A 17647-nucleotide genomic window follows, 5' to 3' on the forward strand; every position below is an offset into this window, starting at 1 on the left:
GTTTATACTATAACCACGGCTTCTTTCTTTTTTTAAAGGTCCTCCCTCCTCCCCTCACAGCCCTTGCTTACTCTTTCCAAAGGTGCCTTCATCGGCGAACCTTAATGCTTTAGTCAAATGAAACGGAAATGTGATGTTTTGACAAAGGGTGATTCAAAAAATACTCACCTTTACAGCAATAAAAACGAAAAAAATTGAGAAATAAGTAGTACGAAATGAAATTACAAATGTTCCTCAGAGTCCATGTGCCGGGACGAAACTTCCTTGGGGTCAGCTGAAGTTCGTGATATACAGCAAAACGGAAACTGCATTTCTTCATGCGTCAAATTTTAGAAACGTTTACCTTGACATATTGTTCGTCTTCTCAAAATCAAATACAGAGCGAAGGGCAAAACACGAAAAGGGCAGACACTAAAATGAAGCATTCAGTAGATGCTGTACAAAAATAACAATCGTTCTCGAAATACTTCGTCGGTAACAAGATAATCGTTTTCTAAATCGAAAAACAGCTGAAAAAATCCTGAAAACAAATTAGCATAGCCTGGCAGCAGACATCCTTGCTAACAGGCGAAGTAAATGTTCGCCTCCAGAGGTTACATACTGTTTTAAAATAAAATAAAATAAAATAAAATGTACCTTAAGTAAAGGAAGTAAAAGTTTCTTCCAGCTTTCTACAGGTCCAGTCATAGGCAGTGTCATTTGGTACACAAGCCGCCTACCCCCGACACACAGGAGACATGTATTGGAACGTGCACCACACTTAGCAAGTCCAAACACCCTTGAGACAAGGTAGTCTACGTCCGTTTCTCTTTTAGTGCTCTTCCAACAGAGTGCTACATTACGAACAATCTCAGCACAAGCAGCATAGAAAAGTAAATAAGGACTTTGAACAGCACAGTAAATCAAAACGTTACGCCAAATGAAGAATAAAGATAACACAAAAGAAGATGAAGAAGAAATAAGTTGCAGTTCCATATCACCGTGCGATTTCTGCAATGTTATCTTCAGAAAATTTGCAAAGGTGTCAGTATATTTCTTCCGTGTTTGTCCTTTACCTTGTTCGTTCCACAAACATTCCAGGAAGTCCAATTTATCAGACTTTATAAGGAGAATATTGCCTAACTTGAGAGTCCCGTAATCCAGGTCGTAGCATATTTCTTTGTTTTGGGATAGGGGTTCGATTGTGCTATGATGGCATCTTACACCGTAATGTGAATAATAGCGACTCTGTTTACCTGTCAGTCGCAGCATTTCTCTTGCCGTATCCCAGATGATATGAAATTTGCGGCACACGAAGCGATGTTCGATTGCGTCCCCTTCCACGCACATGTCAGTCACCGGATCGGAGTAGGTGAATTGAATAAAGTTTGGAGCTTGTTGGAATAGCGCGATTGACTACCTTGTACCACAATGCCAGATAGAACCTTGGAGGATAGGTTATGCCACACAATGTGCAGGTTTTGCCACACAATGTCCCACTTCTGTTGTGGCACTTGCAGTTCCCATTTATTCCATACTGGATATCCACGCCCCTATTCCCTCTCAGGTCACTATGTAGAAGGTAACTAGTGTCGAGGTAAGACCGACGCACGAAGTCCAGTGCATAGGAGATGCTGCTGATTTGGGTGGAGTCTTCCCGTGATTGTGGCCGGAGTTTACGAAATGATGTTTCTGTTGGACTGCAAGAACATTTGTTAATCACAACATTGGTGCGTTTGATGAAAAGCGGAGCACATTTGGCGTGGAAGTAGTAACCCCAGACCGCCATCTTCAACACTCAGGGTGCAAGTATGCATAGGGACCTAGAAGATGTGCCCCTCCACAACATTCAATATATGGTCTGTTTAATTGCACGCGTTATTTGTTTGGGCACTGACAGAACTTGAGCCAGGTGTCAGTCTTTCCTTAAGATGTAGGTGTTAATGACCTCCACCCTTTCATGAAGGTCCAAGGCCCTGACTTAGTATCTTCTAGCTACCGCTCTCTTTTTATGTAGTATGGTACGCCAGTTGAGCGCCTGCATTCTCTACAGGTTATTTGTCATGGGGACTCCGAGGACCTTGCTGTGTGCGGATAAAGATCCAATTTCGGTATATGTACCACCCGGGACATGTGAGGGAAGTAACACTGTTTTTGTAGGACTGCCATTCGGCCCTGTTGCCTTCCCAAGCTGGCGGAGTACAGTGTATAGTGTATCCACGTCTGATGGCTGTTCCATGAAAACTCCGAGGTCATCGGCATAAGCCCTACAAATCAGCAGTTTGTTGCCTAGCGTGATCCCCCGGCATCCCTTGGATATATGTCGGAGGAGCGGTCCGAATGCTATAGCGTACAAAGCCACCGACAGTGGGCGTCCTTGCAGTACTGACCTTGTGATCGGGATATTATCACTTAGAAAACCATTGAAGATGACCCACGAAGTGGCGTTTCCAAGGATGTTCTGAATGACAGTCATTAATTTGTCCCAAATACCATTATGATCATTATCTTCTGTGAAGTGCGTTTTGGATTACATTGGCAATACGGATAAATATGTGAGGATGTTAAAATATTTAGCATAAAATTCAACAGGAATCCCGTCAAGTCCTGGCGACTTCCCCTGGGACTCCCTTCTCTACAGAGAACATTTACCAGCGCTTCGGAAGCTACGTCGGTGACACAAAAAAGAAGTTCAAAGTACCTGCAAATTTCTTGCCGTATCTCCGTCATGCCACGGGTTTTCCGACCGTCCTGTCTCTCCAGTGTTTTATGTGCAATTTTTCGCGATGCCTGCGTTCCCTGTACAGTAAAGACTGGTTGGTTCCTTGTCACAGTACCCTCACTTCGGGATCTCAAGTACTTTAAAAGTTGAGCTTTATATCTCTTAAAGATCGGAAGCAGGTCCGGTAGTCCCGTAACCAGCTGAGATGGATCTTTAAACAGCTCCGATGAAACTGCGTCGTTGTCGTGCGATAGTAACCTTTCTGTCGACTGTAGCTGATAAGAAACAGCTTCGCTGTAGTTACCCACCATTCAAGCCTATTCTTCGCAGTATGTTGCTCCTGGTGTAATTTTTGCTGTAAGTTTTTAAATCTTCAGCTTAAAGGGCATCTTTCGAAAGACTGCAGTTGAACGTTCAAGTGTTTTCGCGAGGTGGCGGGTCGATCATGAGGGCAAGTCATTTGGCAGAAGTAAGTGCAATGATCTGGAAAGATGACGGGTAGGACGTCCGTGCTGTTTATGTGTACCGTAAGTGCAGGCGACACATATATCCTATCTACGCGACTACGGCCTGTGTTATAAAAATAGGTGTAGTGTATTTTGTCTGGATTCAGGACAAACCAAATGTCTTTAAGCTGGAAACTGTCGACTAGAACACGAAATTCGGGAGATCTGTTTGGCCGTAGCATGTGGTCTATATCACTGAGCACTGCATTAAAATCACCACCAATGTCAATGGTGACGGAGTTCCTGACTATAAAAGTGCCATCCTGCCGCTTTATCGCTAGAAGAGGCGTAACGTTGGCAAAGGCAATGTTGTTTATTGTGCAAGTAATCGCGTGACCATTCGGGAAACAACGCCCCGTCTCTGACATCAGTATCTGGCCGATTTAAAATAGTAATGACTGTCTCCATTCCTGGGCCTACATTCCCGATAACAGTAAAATCAGTGATAAAATCAAGGGCTTCATGGATCATTTCTGGTAGGAATGCGCTGTGAGATTATCCAGTAAGAAATTAATCAGTGCCAATGTACTATTGCCACTGCGCATTTTGTTAACATTTATAGCACAAACACACTGAAGAGCAAAAGAAACTGGTACACCTGCCTAATATCGTGCCGGGCTCCCGCGAGCTCGCAGAAGTGCCTCAACACGACGTGGCATGGACTCGACTAATGTCTGAGGTAGTGCTGGAGGGATTTGACCCCATGAATCCTGCACGATTGTCCATAAATTCGTAAGAGTCCAAGGGGTTGGAGCTCTCTTCTGAACAGGACGTTGCAAGGTACCCCAGATATGCTCAATAATATTCATGTATGAGGAGTTTGGTGGCCAGCGGAACTGTATAAACTCAGAAGAGTGTTCCTGGAGCCACCCTGTAGCAATTCTAGATCTGTGCGGTGTCGCATTGTCATGATGGAATTGCCCAAGGCGATTGGAGTGCACAAAGGACATGAATGGTTGCAGGTGATCAGACAGGATGCTTAGGAACATGTCACCTGTCAGAGTCGTGTCTAGATGTACCGGAGGTCCATATCACTGCAACTGCACACTCTCCACGTAGTTACAGAGCTTCCACCAGCTTGAACAATCCCCTGCAGGCTCCATGGATTCATGAGGTTGTCTCCATGCCCGTACATGTCCATCCGCTCGATACAAATTGGAAGGAGACTCGTCCGACCAGGCAACATATTTCCAGTCGTCAAAAGTCCAATGTCGCTGTTGATGTGCTCAGGCGAGGCGTACGGTTTAGTGTCGTGCAGTCATCCGGGGTACACGAGTGGCCCTTCGACCCCGAAATTCCATATCGAGGATGTTTCCTTGAATGGTTCTCTCGCTGACGCTTGATGACCGAGCATTGAAATCTGCAGCATTTGGCGGAAAGGTAGCACTTCTGTCACGTTGAACGATTCTCTTCAGTCGTCGTTGGTCCCGTTCTTGCAGGATCTTTCTCCGGACGTAGCGATGTCGGAGATTTGATGTTTTGCCGGATTTCTAATATTCAGGGTACACTCGTGAAATGGTCGTACACGAAAATCCACATTTCATCGTTACCTTGGAGATACTGTGCCCCATCGCTCGTGCACCTACTATAATACCACGTTCAAACTCACTTAAATCTTGATAAACTTCCGTTGTAGCAGCAGTAACCGATCTAACAATTGCACCAGACACTTACGTTAAATAGACGTTGGCGATCGCAGCACCATATTCTGCCTGTTTACGTATCTCTGTATTTAAATACCCATGCGTATACCAGTTTATTTGGCGTTTCAATGTATTAAAGAAACAGTTATCAGGCGCCATATTCCATAGTTTTCTTTGTTGGTTTACCTGTCTTTGTGATTTCCTCGTCCGTACGGTCAACATCTGCACTTTTTCTTTGGCAACAAATGACGGTGACAGCTCCTCAGTCCCCTTTTTCGAGCGACGCATCTGTTGTTGCAGGGGGTGGGGGCAGATCTTCTTTAGTCGAGAAGTTTATCTTTCCACGTTGCCTGTCTGATGCGGGGCATTGTGGAAACGATTCCTGGGACAAGTTACTTTCTGAGCCACTACGAGTAACTGTAGCCAGCGGTTGTATGGCTGGCACTTTGCGAAAACTCCCGTTGTCTGCAGTGACTGTCCGTGGCTTATTTTGAATGGGGAATTCATTAGCTGACTATGCACCGTGCTTTCGCTTTCCCGAGAAAAGTTCGCTTAAGGGAGGGGCTCTAATGAGGCAGACTTCACGTCGCGAGTGTGCCCGGTACCTTTTGTGTAAGATCACTGCTTATCTGAGCCGGGGTCCATGGCGGCGGAGGCGGTGGCGGCGGCGGTGGCGGCTGCTCCGCGGGGACAGAAACTTCCACAACAAGTATCTCTGGTGTGTCTTGCGATTTAGACACAGTACCAGCCACTGTCTCACTGAGTATCGGTGCCTATCAACGTTGGAGAACAAGGATTCCCTATGTAACTGCGCAGGCCTTCGCGACTGTACGGCACAAAAGCTCGGTAACCTCCAATGTAAAAGTAAGAAAGAATATGCTTCTGAACTTCCATTCTGACTAAACGAACATCTGTGTCCACGTGGTACACGTACGCACTTGACCAGAATTCTCTTGAAACAGAATATACTTTTCCTTATAATTCCAAAGTTTTCGCAATTTCCTCTTTTGGTACTTCAAACGCGACATTGAACAACTTGATATTTAGAGTGCGTTATCCCGAATGTTGTATCAAGATATCACTAATGGAATCATCTACATGTTGAAATTTCCGGACACCGTTATTACAGGCAAGAAATCGTTCGTTAACATCAGCGGTACGGAGTTTAAACAAACACTAGTACGACGGAAAGTCCAACCTATTTCCTTCTAAATCCTCGAAGTATCACGAATCCATACATGAATTTCGTAAGCGATGGGTCTCGGAAAATTTCTATCAAATGTGCACTACACGGAAAATTCCATGTTGTGTGTATTGCGTATTGATACCGGGGACTAGAAACGATGGAGAGGCTTCGTCCCGCCGTACTCTTAGTGGTCCACAACCCCACAACAGGCCACAGCAGTCCACCCACACCACCGCCACCCAACTCCGAACCCAGGGTTATTGTGTGGTTCGGCCCCCAGTGGACACCCCCGGGAAGTTCTCGTACCAGACGAGTGTTGCCCCAAATGTTTGCGTAGTAGAGTAATTACGGTGTACACGTACGTGGAGACAGTGTTTGCACATCATTCGCCGACATTATGTAACTGAGGCGGAATAAGGGGAACCAGCCCGCATTCGCCGAGGTAGTTGGAAAACCGCCTTAAAAACGATCCACAGGCTGGCCGGCACACCTGGCCTCGACACTAAACCGCCGAGCGGATTCGTGTCGGGGACCGGTACGGCTTCCCGTTCGGAAACCTGCGCGTTAGGCGGCGCGGCTAGCCGGGCGGGCTTTCCTGTTGTAATTGGTCTCTTACTCACCGAATTATTCAAATTTCTCGGTAGACAGGAAACTCCACAACACGTTCACGCAGCGGAGTCGCCACTTTCAGGAACGGTGACGCAGGCACCGACGTAGAGTGTCCAGCGAAGCGCGTGTCAGGCACGGCCGACCAGGCGGGAAGCCAGGCAAGTATGTGACGAAATAAAGAATAAAAGGCCCAGATCTAGGATTCTGGATCCAAGCACAAAGACAGAAGCCCAGACAAGGCTGTTTGCCAATGGCGAACGGTTCTTGGGTGACGGTGAACGCTCTGTATGGAGGAAACCAACACGTGAAGTGTCAGCTATCAAGCAATTTTAATCGAACTATAGTTATGACCCAATTATGTGGTTGCTCGGCACAAAACACAACACACTGTCTAGTCATGACTCAGTTAACCTACGGATACCTTGAGAAAATTCCTTCTGCTTTCCATAAGTTCTCATAATGCTGTACATATCTTCGCATTGCTGCGCTGTGTGACGCCTTATCCTGACCTATTGAAGACCTCTGTTCACCTAAATTCAGCGTAACTCTCAGTGAAACCATAGCTTACCAACCCACAAGCGTTACTTCTATGAGTCGTAACGCAGCGCATCCAGGAACATTTAGGAATATATCTACAATTCATAATACCAGTCAGGCTTCCACTGACATGCTTCACACACGATCAATTCCTTTGCCTCGTCCCTTTCCCTGCTAAATAAATTCCCTATGCTAATTCTTCTTTCTTGGCCTTGAAAAAAGATTTGGTCGAGTATGGCACGAATGTGTCAATTTCAAAGTATAGAATATGCACTTCCTGTCAATTACGTAGGCCTTAGCCACACCTACATCAACATGGATAGTCTGCAAATAATATTTAAGTGCCTAGCAGAGGGTTCATCGAACCACATTCACAATAATTCTTTGTTATTCCAGTCTCGTACGGGTTGTTGAAAAGACGAATACATATATATTTCCATGAGAGCTCTTATTTCCCTAATTTTATTATGATTATCCATTCTCCCTTCTTTGAACTTTCTCGATGTACTCCGTCAGTTCTATATGACCAATCTAATTGTATAGCACTGCTCCTTCTTTATCACCATCTCATGTGTTCCCTTCATCTGCAGGAAGGCTCTGCAGGTTATTCATATCCTATCTCCTCTACTTCCACTAAAAGAGCAGATGTACCCAAGATACTAGCATCTGTCAGCAATACTACCTGCGTTTCCCTCCCGAAATCTTCACGTCTCTCAAGCTTCCACAGGATCCACCTACTGTATAATCTCTAGAGTCTTAAAATCAGTCTTTTCAAAACCCAGCCAATAGTCATAGGGCAAACTTACCGTCGCTTCCGTCTAACATCTTCCTCTCATTCACCTTACTACTACAACCTTTCCTATTAACCATGAAACATAAAGCCCTGGTAGACAAAAATTACTAATACTATTAACAGGCTACATGGGAATTACAATTTCACAAAATCCCCTTCAATTGCTAAATACATAACTGACCTATCTTTATATTTGCCAATGTAGCCTGAATCTTGTGAGGTATCGGGCGAAAATATTCTAAGTTCGGAGTTGGGGTGGCCGCACGCTCGGCTCGGCAAGCCAGGGTTCGTCAGCAACTGCGTGGTGCCGAACATTTGCCGGAGCAAGAGGGGTAGCCTCAGTACGTGCTCCAGGCCGACCACGTGGCTGGGAATTCCGAGTTGACGCTGTGTCGAGGACTGTGCTTTGTGTCGATGAAGGAGATTTGTAGGCTGGGAGTGCCAAAGATGGCGGACTTTGTGAAACCATAATGGCAGATGTTTCACAGTTCATGTAGAAATTAATAACAGCCAGAGGAATCATGGAAGTATAAAAATAAACATGTACATTACCATTATTTGCATGGCGATTCTGATGGTTTAATCAGGTTTTTAGTATCTTTATTAGTTGAACGTTTAGTTCTGACTGTAAATTATACAAGTAACACCCAGCAACGAGTTTCTAAAATCTAAACGGTTCATCCGATTTTGTTGATCGACGTGTCTTTAGAAATCTATTAGTGTAAACCTAAATTGGTATGAATTACAGGCATGTAACTTGAATAGAACATGAGTTATTGGAGGTCATAGTGGCCGATTACTATTGATCGCGTCTGGCCATAAGTACTCCACAGTTACATGAAAAACGGTAGCAGCATGCTTATAAATATATTTATTCATCTATGTCTTTGTTTATATCCGATATACACTATTCATGAAGAAATTGGTCAAATATTTACTGTGTCTTAGAAGGGACAAAGACTTTAGGCTACTGGCCTACTTTTGCTTCTATTCCTTTGATATATGTTTATTTAATTTGTTTATGTATTTAATAATATGTGTTAGAGCGTGTTAATGGTCAGGCGGTAGGAATATTTATTTAATTTCAAGTTATTTAAATGTAAAACCAATATTTTGTTTGTATTTCAATACGTTTGTGAGTGTGCTTTGGCTTGGAGATATGGTGGGAGCGCTCTAGCCAATCACAGCGGTCGTTACTACGGTAGGCGACTACCCAAGTAAATGGGGAAACTGTATGGAAGTGTGGGAAGAGCATCGGGTATCAAAGGACACGGTGAGGTGCTGGATGGGAAGGGGTGACGGACGGTCGCAGGAAATACTTGGAGAGTGTTGAGCAGTTTACGCGTGGTCGTGGGAGATAAAAATATTTATTAGTGCCGACTTGTACACTTGTGAGATTTCCATGGCTTCTACAGTGAAGACGTAGTATGTGTTTAGGAGCGAATATCTCGTGAGCTATGTTGTTGCTCGTAACTAATTACGTAAAGTAGGAATCTATTGTTTCCCTGTTATTCAACTTATATTTTATCTAATTGCTGGACCATCGACACCAATAAGTGTTTTGCAGTAATAAACGGCATTCTTAGAGGTACTTCTGCTATTGTACTCAGCATTTAAAGCTGTTAAAATAGTACCTGCAGATTTTATTTAATTGCAGTCTTTCATTTATAAATTTCTATGTTACATTCAAAACTCGCAATTGCTGAGTGATAGGAACCTTCGACCATTCGATTCATGTGTATATTCATGTTGTGTACTGTAGACTCAGCATTATTTGGCTTGTAATGATGCAGCTACCCATCCCAGTCCACGAAACCAGCCAAAACATTTAATATTTCAGCTCTGAGTCTGAGGGTATGTAGTTGAGGGTCAAATTTTTTTGAAAGCTCGCAATCTCCGCGATTCAAAAATTTTACAAGTTTTGGAAAACCATGCACTCCGCTTCGCTAACCTTGTCTGCCTTCCAACTCATACATACATCCTTACCAGTTGGTAAAATTCCTCCTACCCTCCCTCCTCAAATATATTCGCAAATCCTATGCATCGCCTAAGGTCGAAGATAAACGCCCCATTTACTCCCCAATCCTGAGCTGCAGGCGCGCCTGTACTAACACGTTCCACCTTCCCTCGTCTTCACATCGCTATAGCCAATCCCGTGGCAGCTTTAAAAGGTTTCATCTTCCTGAACCAGAAATCGGTGCTGACCTCCACCTATCCAGCAGGTATAGTGTTGACCACACATCTGGCTACGCCAGGGCTCCCATACTTCTCGCAGCCTCCTGCTCCACCCTCCATTTACACATCCATACATTCCATTTCGCAGTACAACATCATCTGCCGGCTTCGTCGCAGTGATAGTGCCTCTTTTATCTGCACCCTCGTGTGGCTCCCCTTATCTGCGTTATTATTTCCTTCCAGTTGCACAGAATTTATTGTGATGCGACGTCAAGTTACTTTTTCATACGTGTTATCGTAATTGCCAGCACCAGCCTTATGGAAGAAAACTATTCTCGATATGACTTGCTACGAAATGTTGTCAAATGGAACATTTATTCTAGCTGGATTTGTATATATTTTATGTCGATGAATTGGTTATTTACAGTGAATATCTTTCGAGTCCTTATGACAACGCTGCTTAGCACCCAACAATCTTGAATACATCCACCTGCCAAATTGTGTCATGAGGAAAACACCACAATATGTTGCCAACAAACAAGCGCACTACCACACCACAATTGCGTTGCCACAAAGGAGACAGAGATTACATCTCCTGGTGAGCTACAGCGGTTGGACAAAAATATGGAAACACCGCGGGCAATGCATGCTTCAGCATAAAGGCAAATGCAGCCAAGCCTGAACAGCATCCTCAAAAGGTTTCAAGTGTCAGTCGTGGTCATAACAGTGCTCTGTGTTTTTGCGAGTGCATTATGTTGGAGCTAAGTACATTGGAACGTGAGAAAATTGTCGGTGCTCGTATGATGGGTGTTTCATTAATCGAGTTAGCGGAAATGTTTGGTGTTTCAAGAAGAATAACATAATCCGCTATGTCACAACGCCAACGAAACTGTGTTTTGAGTGACTGGTCTTTCTAGAGGCTTGTGACGAAAAATAATAGGACGACAGCAGTAAAGATCACGGCAAGAATGACTGTCGCCCCCGCGAATCCTGCCAGCACCAACACAACATGACTGGAGTTCCTTAATAAGAGAATTGTAGGTCTAGCTGGAATTCAAAAACCACTCATGAGTGATACAAAAAACAGGGAATCGTGGTACCGAAGGCATAAAACTTTAACTGTGGATCAACGGAAGAAAGTCATTTGGCGGCATGACTCTTGTTTCACACTGTTTCCAACTTTAGCCGATTTTACGTCCCACGAGTAAAAGATGGAGGGTGTTCGATGATGATTTAGGGAGCCATATCGTGGTATTCCATTGGTCCCATGATTACTCTACCAAGGATTGTGTGACCATTCCGTCTGATTCGGTTAATCCAACGGTACAAAGATTGTTCCTCAGTGGTGATGCTGCCTTCTCAGAAGGCAGGCCGCTGTTTGCATAGCTCGCATCGTCCAGGGCTGGTGGACTGGTTCTGTAGGCACGAGGATGTAATTTCGCCACTCCCCTGGCTAGTAAGCACGCTTGATGGGTGTCAATCTCCATCGTCTTTACCTGAACTTGCCGCTATTTTGCAGGAGGAGTGATGTAATATTCCCCTGAAGCCCATACAAGGTACGTATTTATTCATTCTGAGACTGCTGGAAGTTTACATCGGTGTTTATGCACCGAATTAGGGTCGGTAATGTGCTGCCATATTTTTGTTAACTCCCTGCAACTTGGCAGTGCTCTGAACCGGTTCCTCATGTATGTGGTGCATTCGAAGAAACTAACACCACGGGGTATTGTCACTGGACTACAAGGAGATTTTTTATGCGTAACAGCTCCTTCAAGAATGTCTGACATTTCTGGTTACTTGCAAGCTCACTTGGATGATCATTTTTGAGGCATGTGTGACTTGCTACAGTTACTAAAACGTAACAATTTAGTTATTTATTACACTGGTTTCAAAATTTTGTACAGAATGATAGTAATAATAGCAGCGTGCTGCAGTGGATGTCAGAGAGCGAGGGGGTGATAAGGGAGGGGGGGGGGGGGAGGAAGAACTTTGGAGTAGCGAAAGATGTAAAAGAAGAAAGAAGAAAGGGGTGATTTGCCATAGACGGTGTCTTCATAGCGTAAACACTTGTGACATCATATTATGCTACAGGGGTTTAGTTTCTCTTTTTTCTTTTCATTTTCTCCTTAAGATTAAGAAACCTTTATAATGCGTTTCACGAACAGATCGCTGGAGTGAGTTTCCGTAAGTCTTCCTTCAATAGTCTTCCATGGTTCTCTCTCTGCAAGTTGTTGTGAATGGCATTATAGTACTTGGGAAGTTATTTCATCTGTGAATCGTATACGAACGAGGTCATGAAGAAACATTTTCGACCAATCAATAAAATCGTGACGTTAAGGTACAAAACGCATATACGGTTCTGAATGTACGCTGCCTGCTAAGAAGATGAAACACATACATTGTCGGACGTCAGAGTAACTTCATTCGCACGCAGCATCGGCGGATTTGTAAGTCATTCGGGTTGCAATTGTCTATGACAGATGAAGAGGGGCTGCCAGAGTGTGTTAGATGCATGAAACGAATTCGCAGTGGTGAATATTCACAACCAGCAACTGCATAATGGAACGACGACAGTGAAAATGTGTGTTGGACCGGGACCTGAACCGGCATATCTCGCTTATCGCGAGCGGTCGCATTACCACTTGGCTGTGCGAGCACGGCTCACGGCCAGACCAAAACTTCCATATGTCGTCAACCATGTGTATGCAACCTGTACTTGTACATCCATTATGTATATTCCCGTACAGGGGAGACATTTTACTTGAAAGTTGTTTGCCTGCTGTTGGCGGATAAGTACAATATTGCAGAGCGTGTGTTACTCCGAATTACGATTCAGCGTCCCTTTGGACATGCTTGCGGAGTATATAAGAAACGCGAACAGCGTCAGATGTTGAGTGACTACTGCGAAGGACACGGAGGCGCCATGTTCTCGTGTGGGACAGTGAGTTTTAGTGGAGCCTCCCTGTGGGTCTCCATTTGGCTGGGTGGGCGAGTCGTGCAATATGAAGCTTGTGGGTCATTCGGAAGTGACAGTGGTCTGTTGTTGCACGGTAGGGGAACATGTAGGCCGAGACACTCGAGGCCAATGTTCAGGCCGAACACGTTTAACCATCATAGGATCGTCGTATTGTACACCAAGCTCGCCGTAACCCCTTCACATCTGCGGGTGCCATCCGAGAATGGGTAATTGGAACATTGTGTGTCATCCCACACCATTGGTTGGATGCTAGCAACAACTGGATTATAGAATTACCGTCCAGTGAGTAGGCTGACGTTGACACGCAAATTAAACGGCTACCTTTGGACTGGTGCCGTGACCGGGATGTTCAGCGACGAATGGTGGTCGGCTAGTGTGGCGACCAAGTGGGGAGAAGTCTCATTCTTCCAATCTCTTGAAGATGCATGGCGTTGTTAGTTGTGGCGTCGTGGTGTTGGTACCCATCAGATGTGATTTCCGGTCACGGCTGATAGTGACTGGGTGAAATATGACGTTACAACACTACAACACGGACATCGTGCGTCCTCATGTTACCTCTCATGCGATAGTATTGTGGTGCAGCTTTTCAACAGGACAGTGTTCGGTCTCACATGGCACGTTTCTCTATGAACTGTCTGTGTGATATTGAGGTACTTCTGTGGGCAGCTAGATCCCCAGATCCGCCAGGATAGAACGTATTTGAGGCTATCTCGGTTGTTAACGCCGTCGCAGTTGGATACAAAAGACCTGTTGCAAAAGTTGGGTACGACTTACCACAGGCGGGATACAGAGTGTTTTGGCACGCTTCAAAACCGAATGACTGTGTGCATCCAAGCCAGAGGTGGTGTAACGTCATACTAATAATCGGCTTATACTGCCTAGTTCCTTGTAAAGTTGACTCTGTATTGTAATCATTGAAATAACATCAAATACACTCTCAACTCATGATGTTTTATTCTTTTTCTGTCTCCTCTTTTTGTCGTAAGAAATTTGTTCACCTCTATTTCCATCCAGTAGGTAACACTCTTGGTAAACAACTGTAGCTTGTAATGTCGCCAGCTATAGCCACCGAACCTCTTTGATGGAATGAAAACATTTTGCAACTACAAGCTTCATTAATTGTAGGAATAATTAGAAGTCAGAGTAACGTGACAAGTTCATATTTCAGAACCATCATTTTCTATAGTCGAAGTAACAATTTCTTTTCTCTACGCAATCCACACCTGTTACGCAGTGGTTACCAGTTACAACTCTGCTCTTTTCGAAGTAAAGACAGATAACCAAATTCTCGTCCAAGAACATGATCGCCAGACTGCCCCACCAGATGAAGAGGTTTAATATTAAACTTCCTGGCAGATTAAAACTGTGTGCCGGACCGAGACTCGAACTCGGGACCTTTGCCTTCCGCGGGCAAGTGCTCTACCAACTGAGCTACCCAAGCACGACTCACGCCCCGTCCTCACAGCTTTACTTCTGCCAGTATCTCGTCTCCTACCTTCCCGAGTTCGAGTCTCGATCTGGCACACAGTTTTAATCTGCCAGGAAGTTTCATATCAGCGCACACTCCGCTGCAGAGTGAACATCTCATTCCCGGTTTAGTATTGTTTCCTGCAGATCAACACGTTTCCTCAGACTGCGTTGATAGGTGTAGTGGAGAAATTGTATCTAATTCGCAGTAACAAATCGATACACAGACTTAGTTGGATTCTGGTGAATATGGTCCAGAACGTGCTGATTGTGCTAATATTACACTGCACACGTTCTCTGTATTGACACCTATGGTCACAGTTTCGAGAATTCTCCCCAGGGACCATGTTCAAAACATTCCGCCCTAACAGGCCACGGAATGCCCAACATTACCACCAACCACCGTGTCATCCTCAGCCGACAGGCGCAACTGAATGCAGATGTGAAGGTGTGTCTGCTCAGCACACAGCTCTCCCTGCTGTTGTCAGCTTTCCTGACCAGAGCCGCTGCTCCTCAGTCAAGTAACTCCTCAATTGGCCTCACAAAGGCTGAGTGCACCCCAGATGTCAACAGTGGGCAACAGCACTCAGCAGACACAGACGAACACCCATCAATGTGCTAGCCAAGCCCGGCAGCGTTTAACTGATCTGAAAGGAAGAACCGTCATTTTAGCTCTGTTTTAATAAAAAAGAAAAGCGTTGTCCAAACAACTGATAAACAGGAGGGACAGTTCTTATAAAGCTTCGGCAGCTGTGGATTCCATTCCACAATGAACAATTGTGAACAGTCTATTTTACGACAAACGCTCTCCAACATGTCCGTTTGAAAGGAACATCAGCCACAAGTTATCTGCAAAAAGTCATAGACGCTAAATTATTCACAGAGCAGCAACACCGTCGCTGAGGAATATCCTCCTTGCAGCGGTACTCATCCACAGAGACACGTGTCACGCTGGCGGAAGCGTGCCCTCGCCCCCCCCCCCCCCCCACCCCCCCCCTGCTACCGCCGCGGCGCGTGGGCGGTGTCAGGCTGTCTGCTGGGTGCCAGCGGGCACTTTGCGCATGCGCGCCCCCTGTCTGGGGGGAGGGCGGTAAGAGCAAGCTGAGGCGCGCTCGTGGGCCGCATTGCTTGCTAGGCATCCCGTGACAGCAGACATGGGCCACCCAGCTCCATACGCGAAAGCCAGGGCTTTGCGGCGGATCCTGATGCTGCTGATGCTGCTGCTGCTGATGCTCACACTAGCTACCCAATCAGCTGTCAGCGCAGGAGTAGGTGAGAACTTGACTGCTTCATAATTCTAGCGTAACGCATGTTTAACATTTTACGTATTATGTTTAGAAAGCTGTAAAGTAAAACAAGAAAACAGAAAACCTTGCTACTCCTTAGGTCAGACACACAGTATCTATTACTGATTTGTTAGTACGCTTTATGTAAAATATAAGTAGCAAACGTGAATAATGCCAACGATTGGTTCGCAGAAAGTAACCGGAGTTTGTCTAAGTTGCACCTGGAACAGCTACCTTATAACACATATAATTTCGGCAGCAAAAATTCGATGCCTGTATACTGTATTCAGTATTTATTATTGACATGTGATGCTTTGGTACGCTTACATAAATAAATTTATTCGCTTCTGATATTCAGTTTGTCAGTTACCTTCAGTCTACATTTATTAATTTGCTCTCTTGGTGACCTTAGCTAGCATATCTTAGTAAGACAAGCATGTAATGAAGAATAGATGGCCCCAGTTTGTGCTCCAGTAGACTTTGCATGAGTTACCAGCCTTCTTCTTTTTTAGAACGATATATGTGTGGAAGAATGTTATTAATTGATAACTGTACAATAACATAAAATTCATGAACATGTAAACAATGTAAACGCTGTGCCTCATGTTGAGACAAGAGACATAATGGGAAGACTTTGAGATTATTGTTAGACAAGTTAAAATCCCAATTAGTTCAAATTTAGTTTGATATTCTGTCAGATACATTACGATAATAAACTCACATAGTTCAGGAGGCTACGATAAGTAATATACTTTACTCTGTCTTCCAACAGTATTTCTCAATAGAGCTGGGTCGTTCACAAGCGAACATGTTCAAAGGAACATTTCGCTGAAGTGAACGAAAGGATCTAGGAACGACTTCTAAGAAACACTTATTCATCATTCACATCGGTCGCGGTCAGTCTCGTTCCTGAGGACGGTCGTTTACAGTGCACTGTGGTCGTAGCAGATCTCTTTCCAGGAATGGTCGTTCACAGTTCACTTCGGCTAGTCTAGTTCTTCCGTTCCTCGATCTACCACGGCTGGTTGCGTTCTTTTTTTATACAGTCTCTAGTTCCATTTCAACTTATTTTAAATTTTATGAAAATTAAGTTCTATGTCATACATATATATTTTTCAGGCAACAAAAAAAAAAAAAAAAAAATACAGTTATCGCTTTGTCATTCTTTAATACAAGTCAAGTTATATTTTATTGTTTGACGAATTAATGGGGCAGCCATTCCAATTCTTATTTACAGACTAAGTTTCATCTGCCTTATTTAACGACTAGCTTTTAAGATAACTTTTAATATTTTCTTTTAATTGCAGCCTCAGAAAATTTACATAAAACTTGAGATTTTTCGCATTAAAATAAACTAAAACCTCACACTTAGTGAGGTTCTTAGTATTCAGGTTTGATTTCTTTGCACATGAAAGTAGTTGTGCATGATTGTAGCTCAATGGGATAAGGGAAAGCGACGCCTCTCCATTTGAAAAATATGACAACGGCGTAAAATATTACTTACTTTTAATATCAAAATCTGTCGTTGTGCAGTTGCTTTTTAACGAAATATTTTCCTTTCCTTTCAACCTGACAAGGAAATGTGCGTTTGGCTAGGGTCTCCCGTCGATCAGACTGATCGCATAGAGCAAGTCTTTTTAGTTGACGCCACGTCGGCGGCTTGCGTGTCAATGAGGTTGAAATGATGATGAGCACAACGCAACACGCAGTCTCAGAGCGGAGATAATCTCCGACGCGGCCGGAAATCAAACTCGGGCCCCCCTGGTT

The 17647-nt window shown here is 44.4% G+C and overlaps 1 protein-coding gene and 1 non-coding gene across 2 annotated transcripts in view; one reads left to right on the forward strand and one right to left on the reverse strand.

The window, feature by feature from the left end:
• Window positions 1–14494: 14494 nt before the first annotated feature.
• Trnap-cgg lies at window positions 14495–14569 on the reverse strand. The gene has a single exon. It is a non-coding gene; the product is annotated as a tRNA-Pro (tRNA).
• A 1168-nt stretch (window positions 14570–15737) lies between these two features.
• Window positions 15738–17647, forward strand: part of LOC124546385 (fibrillin-2-like) — a 129157-nt gene continuing 127247 nt past the window's right edge. The window contains exon 1 of the mRNA XM_047125034.1: window positions 15738–15866. Within this exon, the coding sequence (XP_046980990.1) occupies window positions 15749–15866 (118 nt within the window). The 5' untranslated portion in view covers window positions 15738–15748. The remainder of the gene's footprint in view (window positions 15867–17647) is intronic.

Source organism: Schistocerca americana, chromosome 1 (assembly GCF_021461395.2).
Source record: "Schistocerca americana isolate TAMUIC-IGC-003095 chromosome 1, iqSchAmer2.1, whole genome shotgun sequence".
Classification (NCBI taxonomy): Eukaryota; Metazoa; Arthropoda; class Insecta; order Orthoptera; family Acrididae; genus Schistocerca; species Schistocerca americana.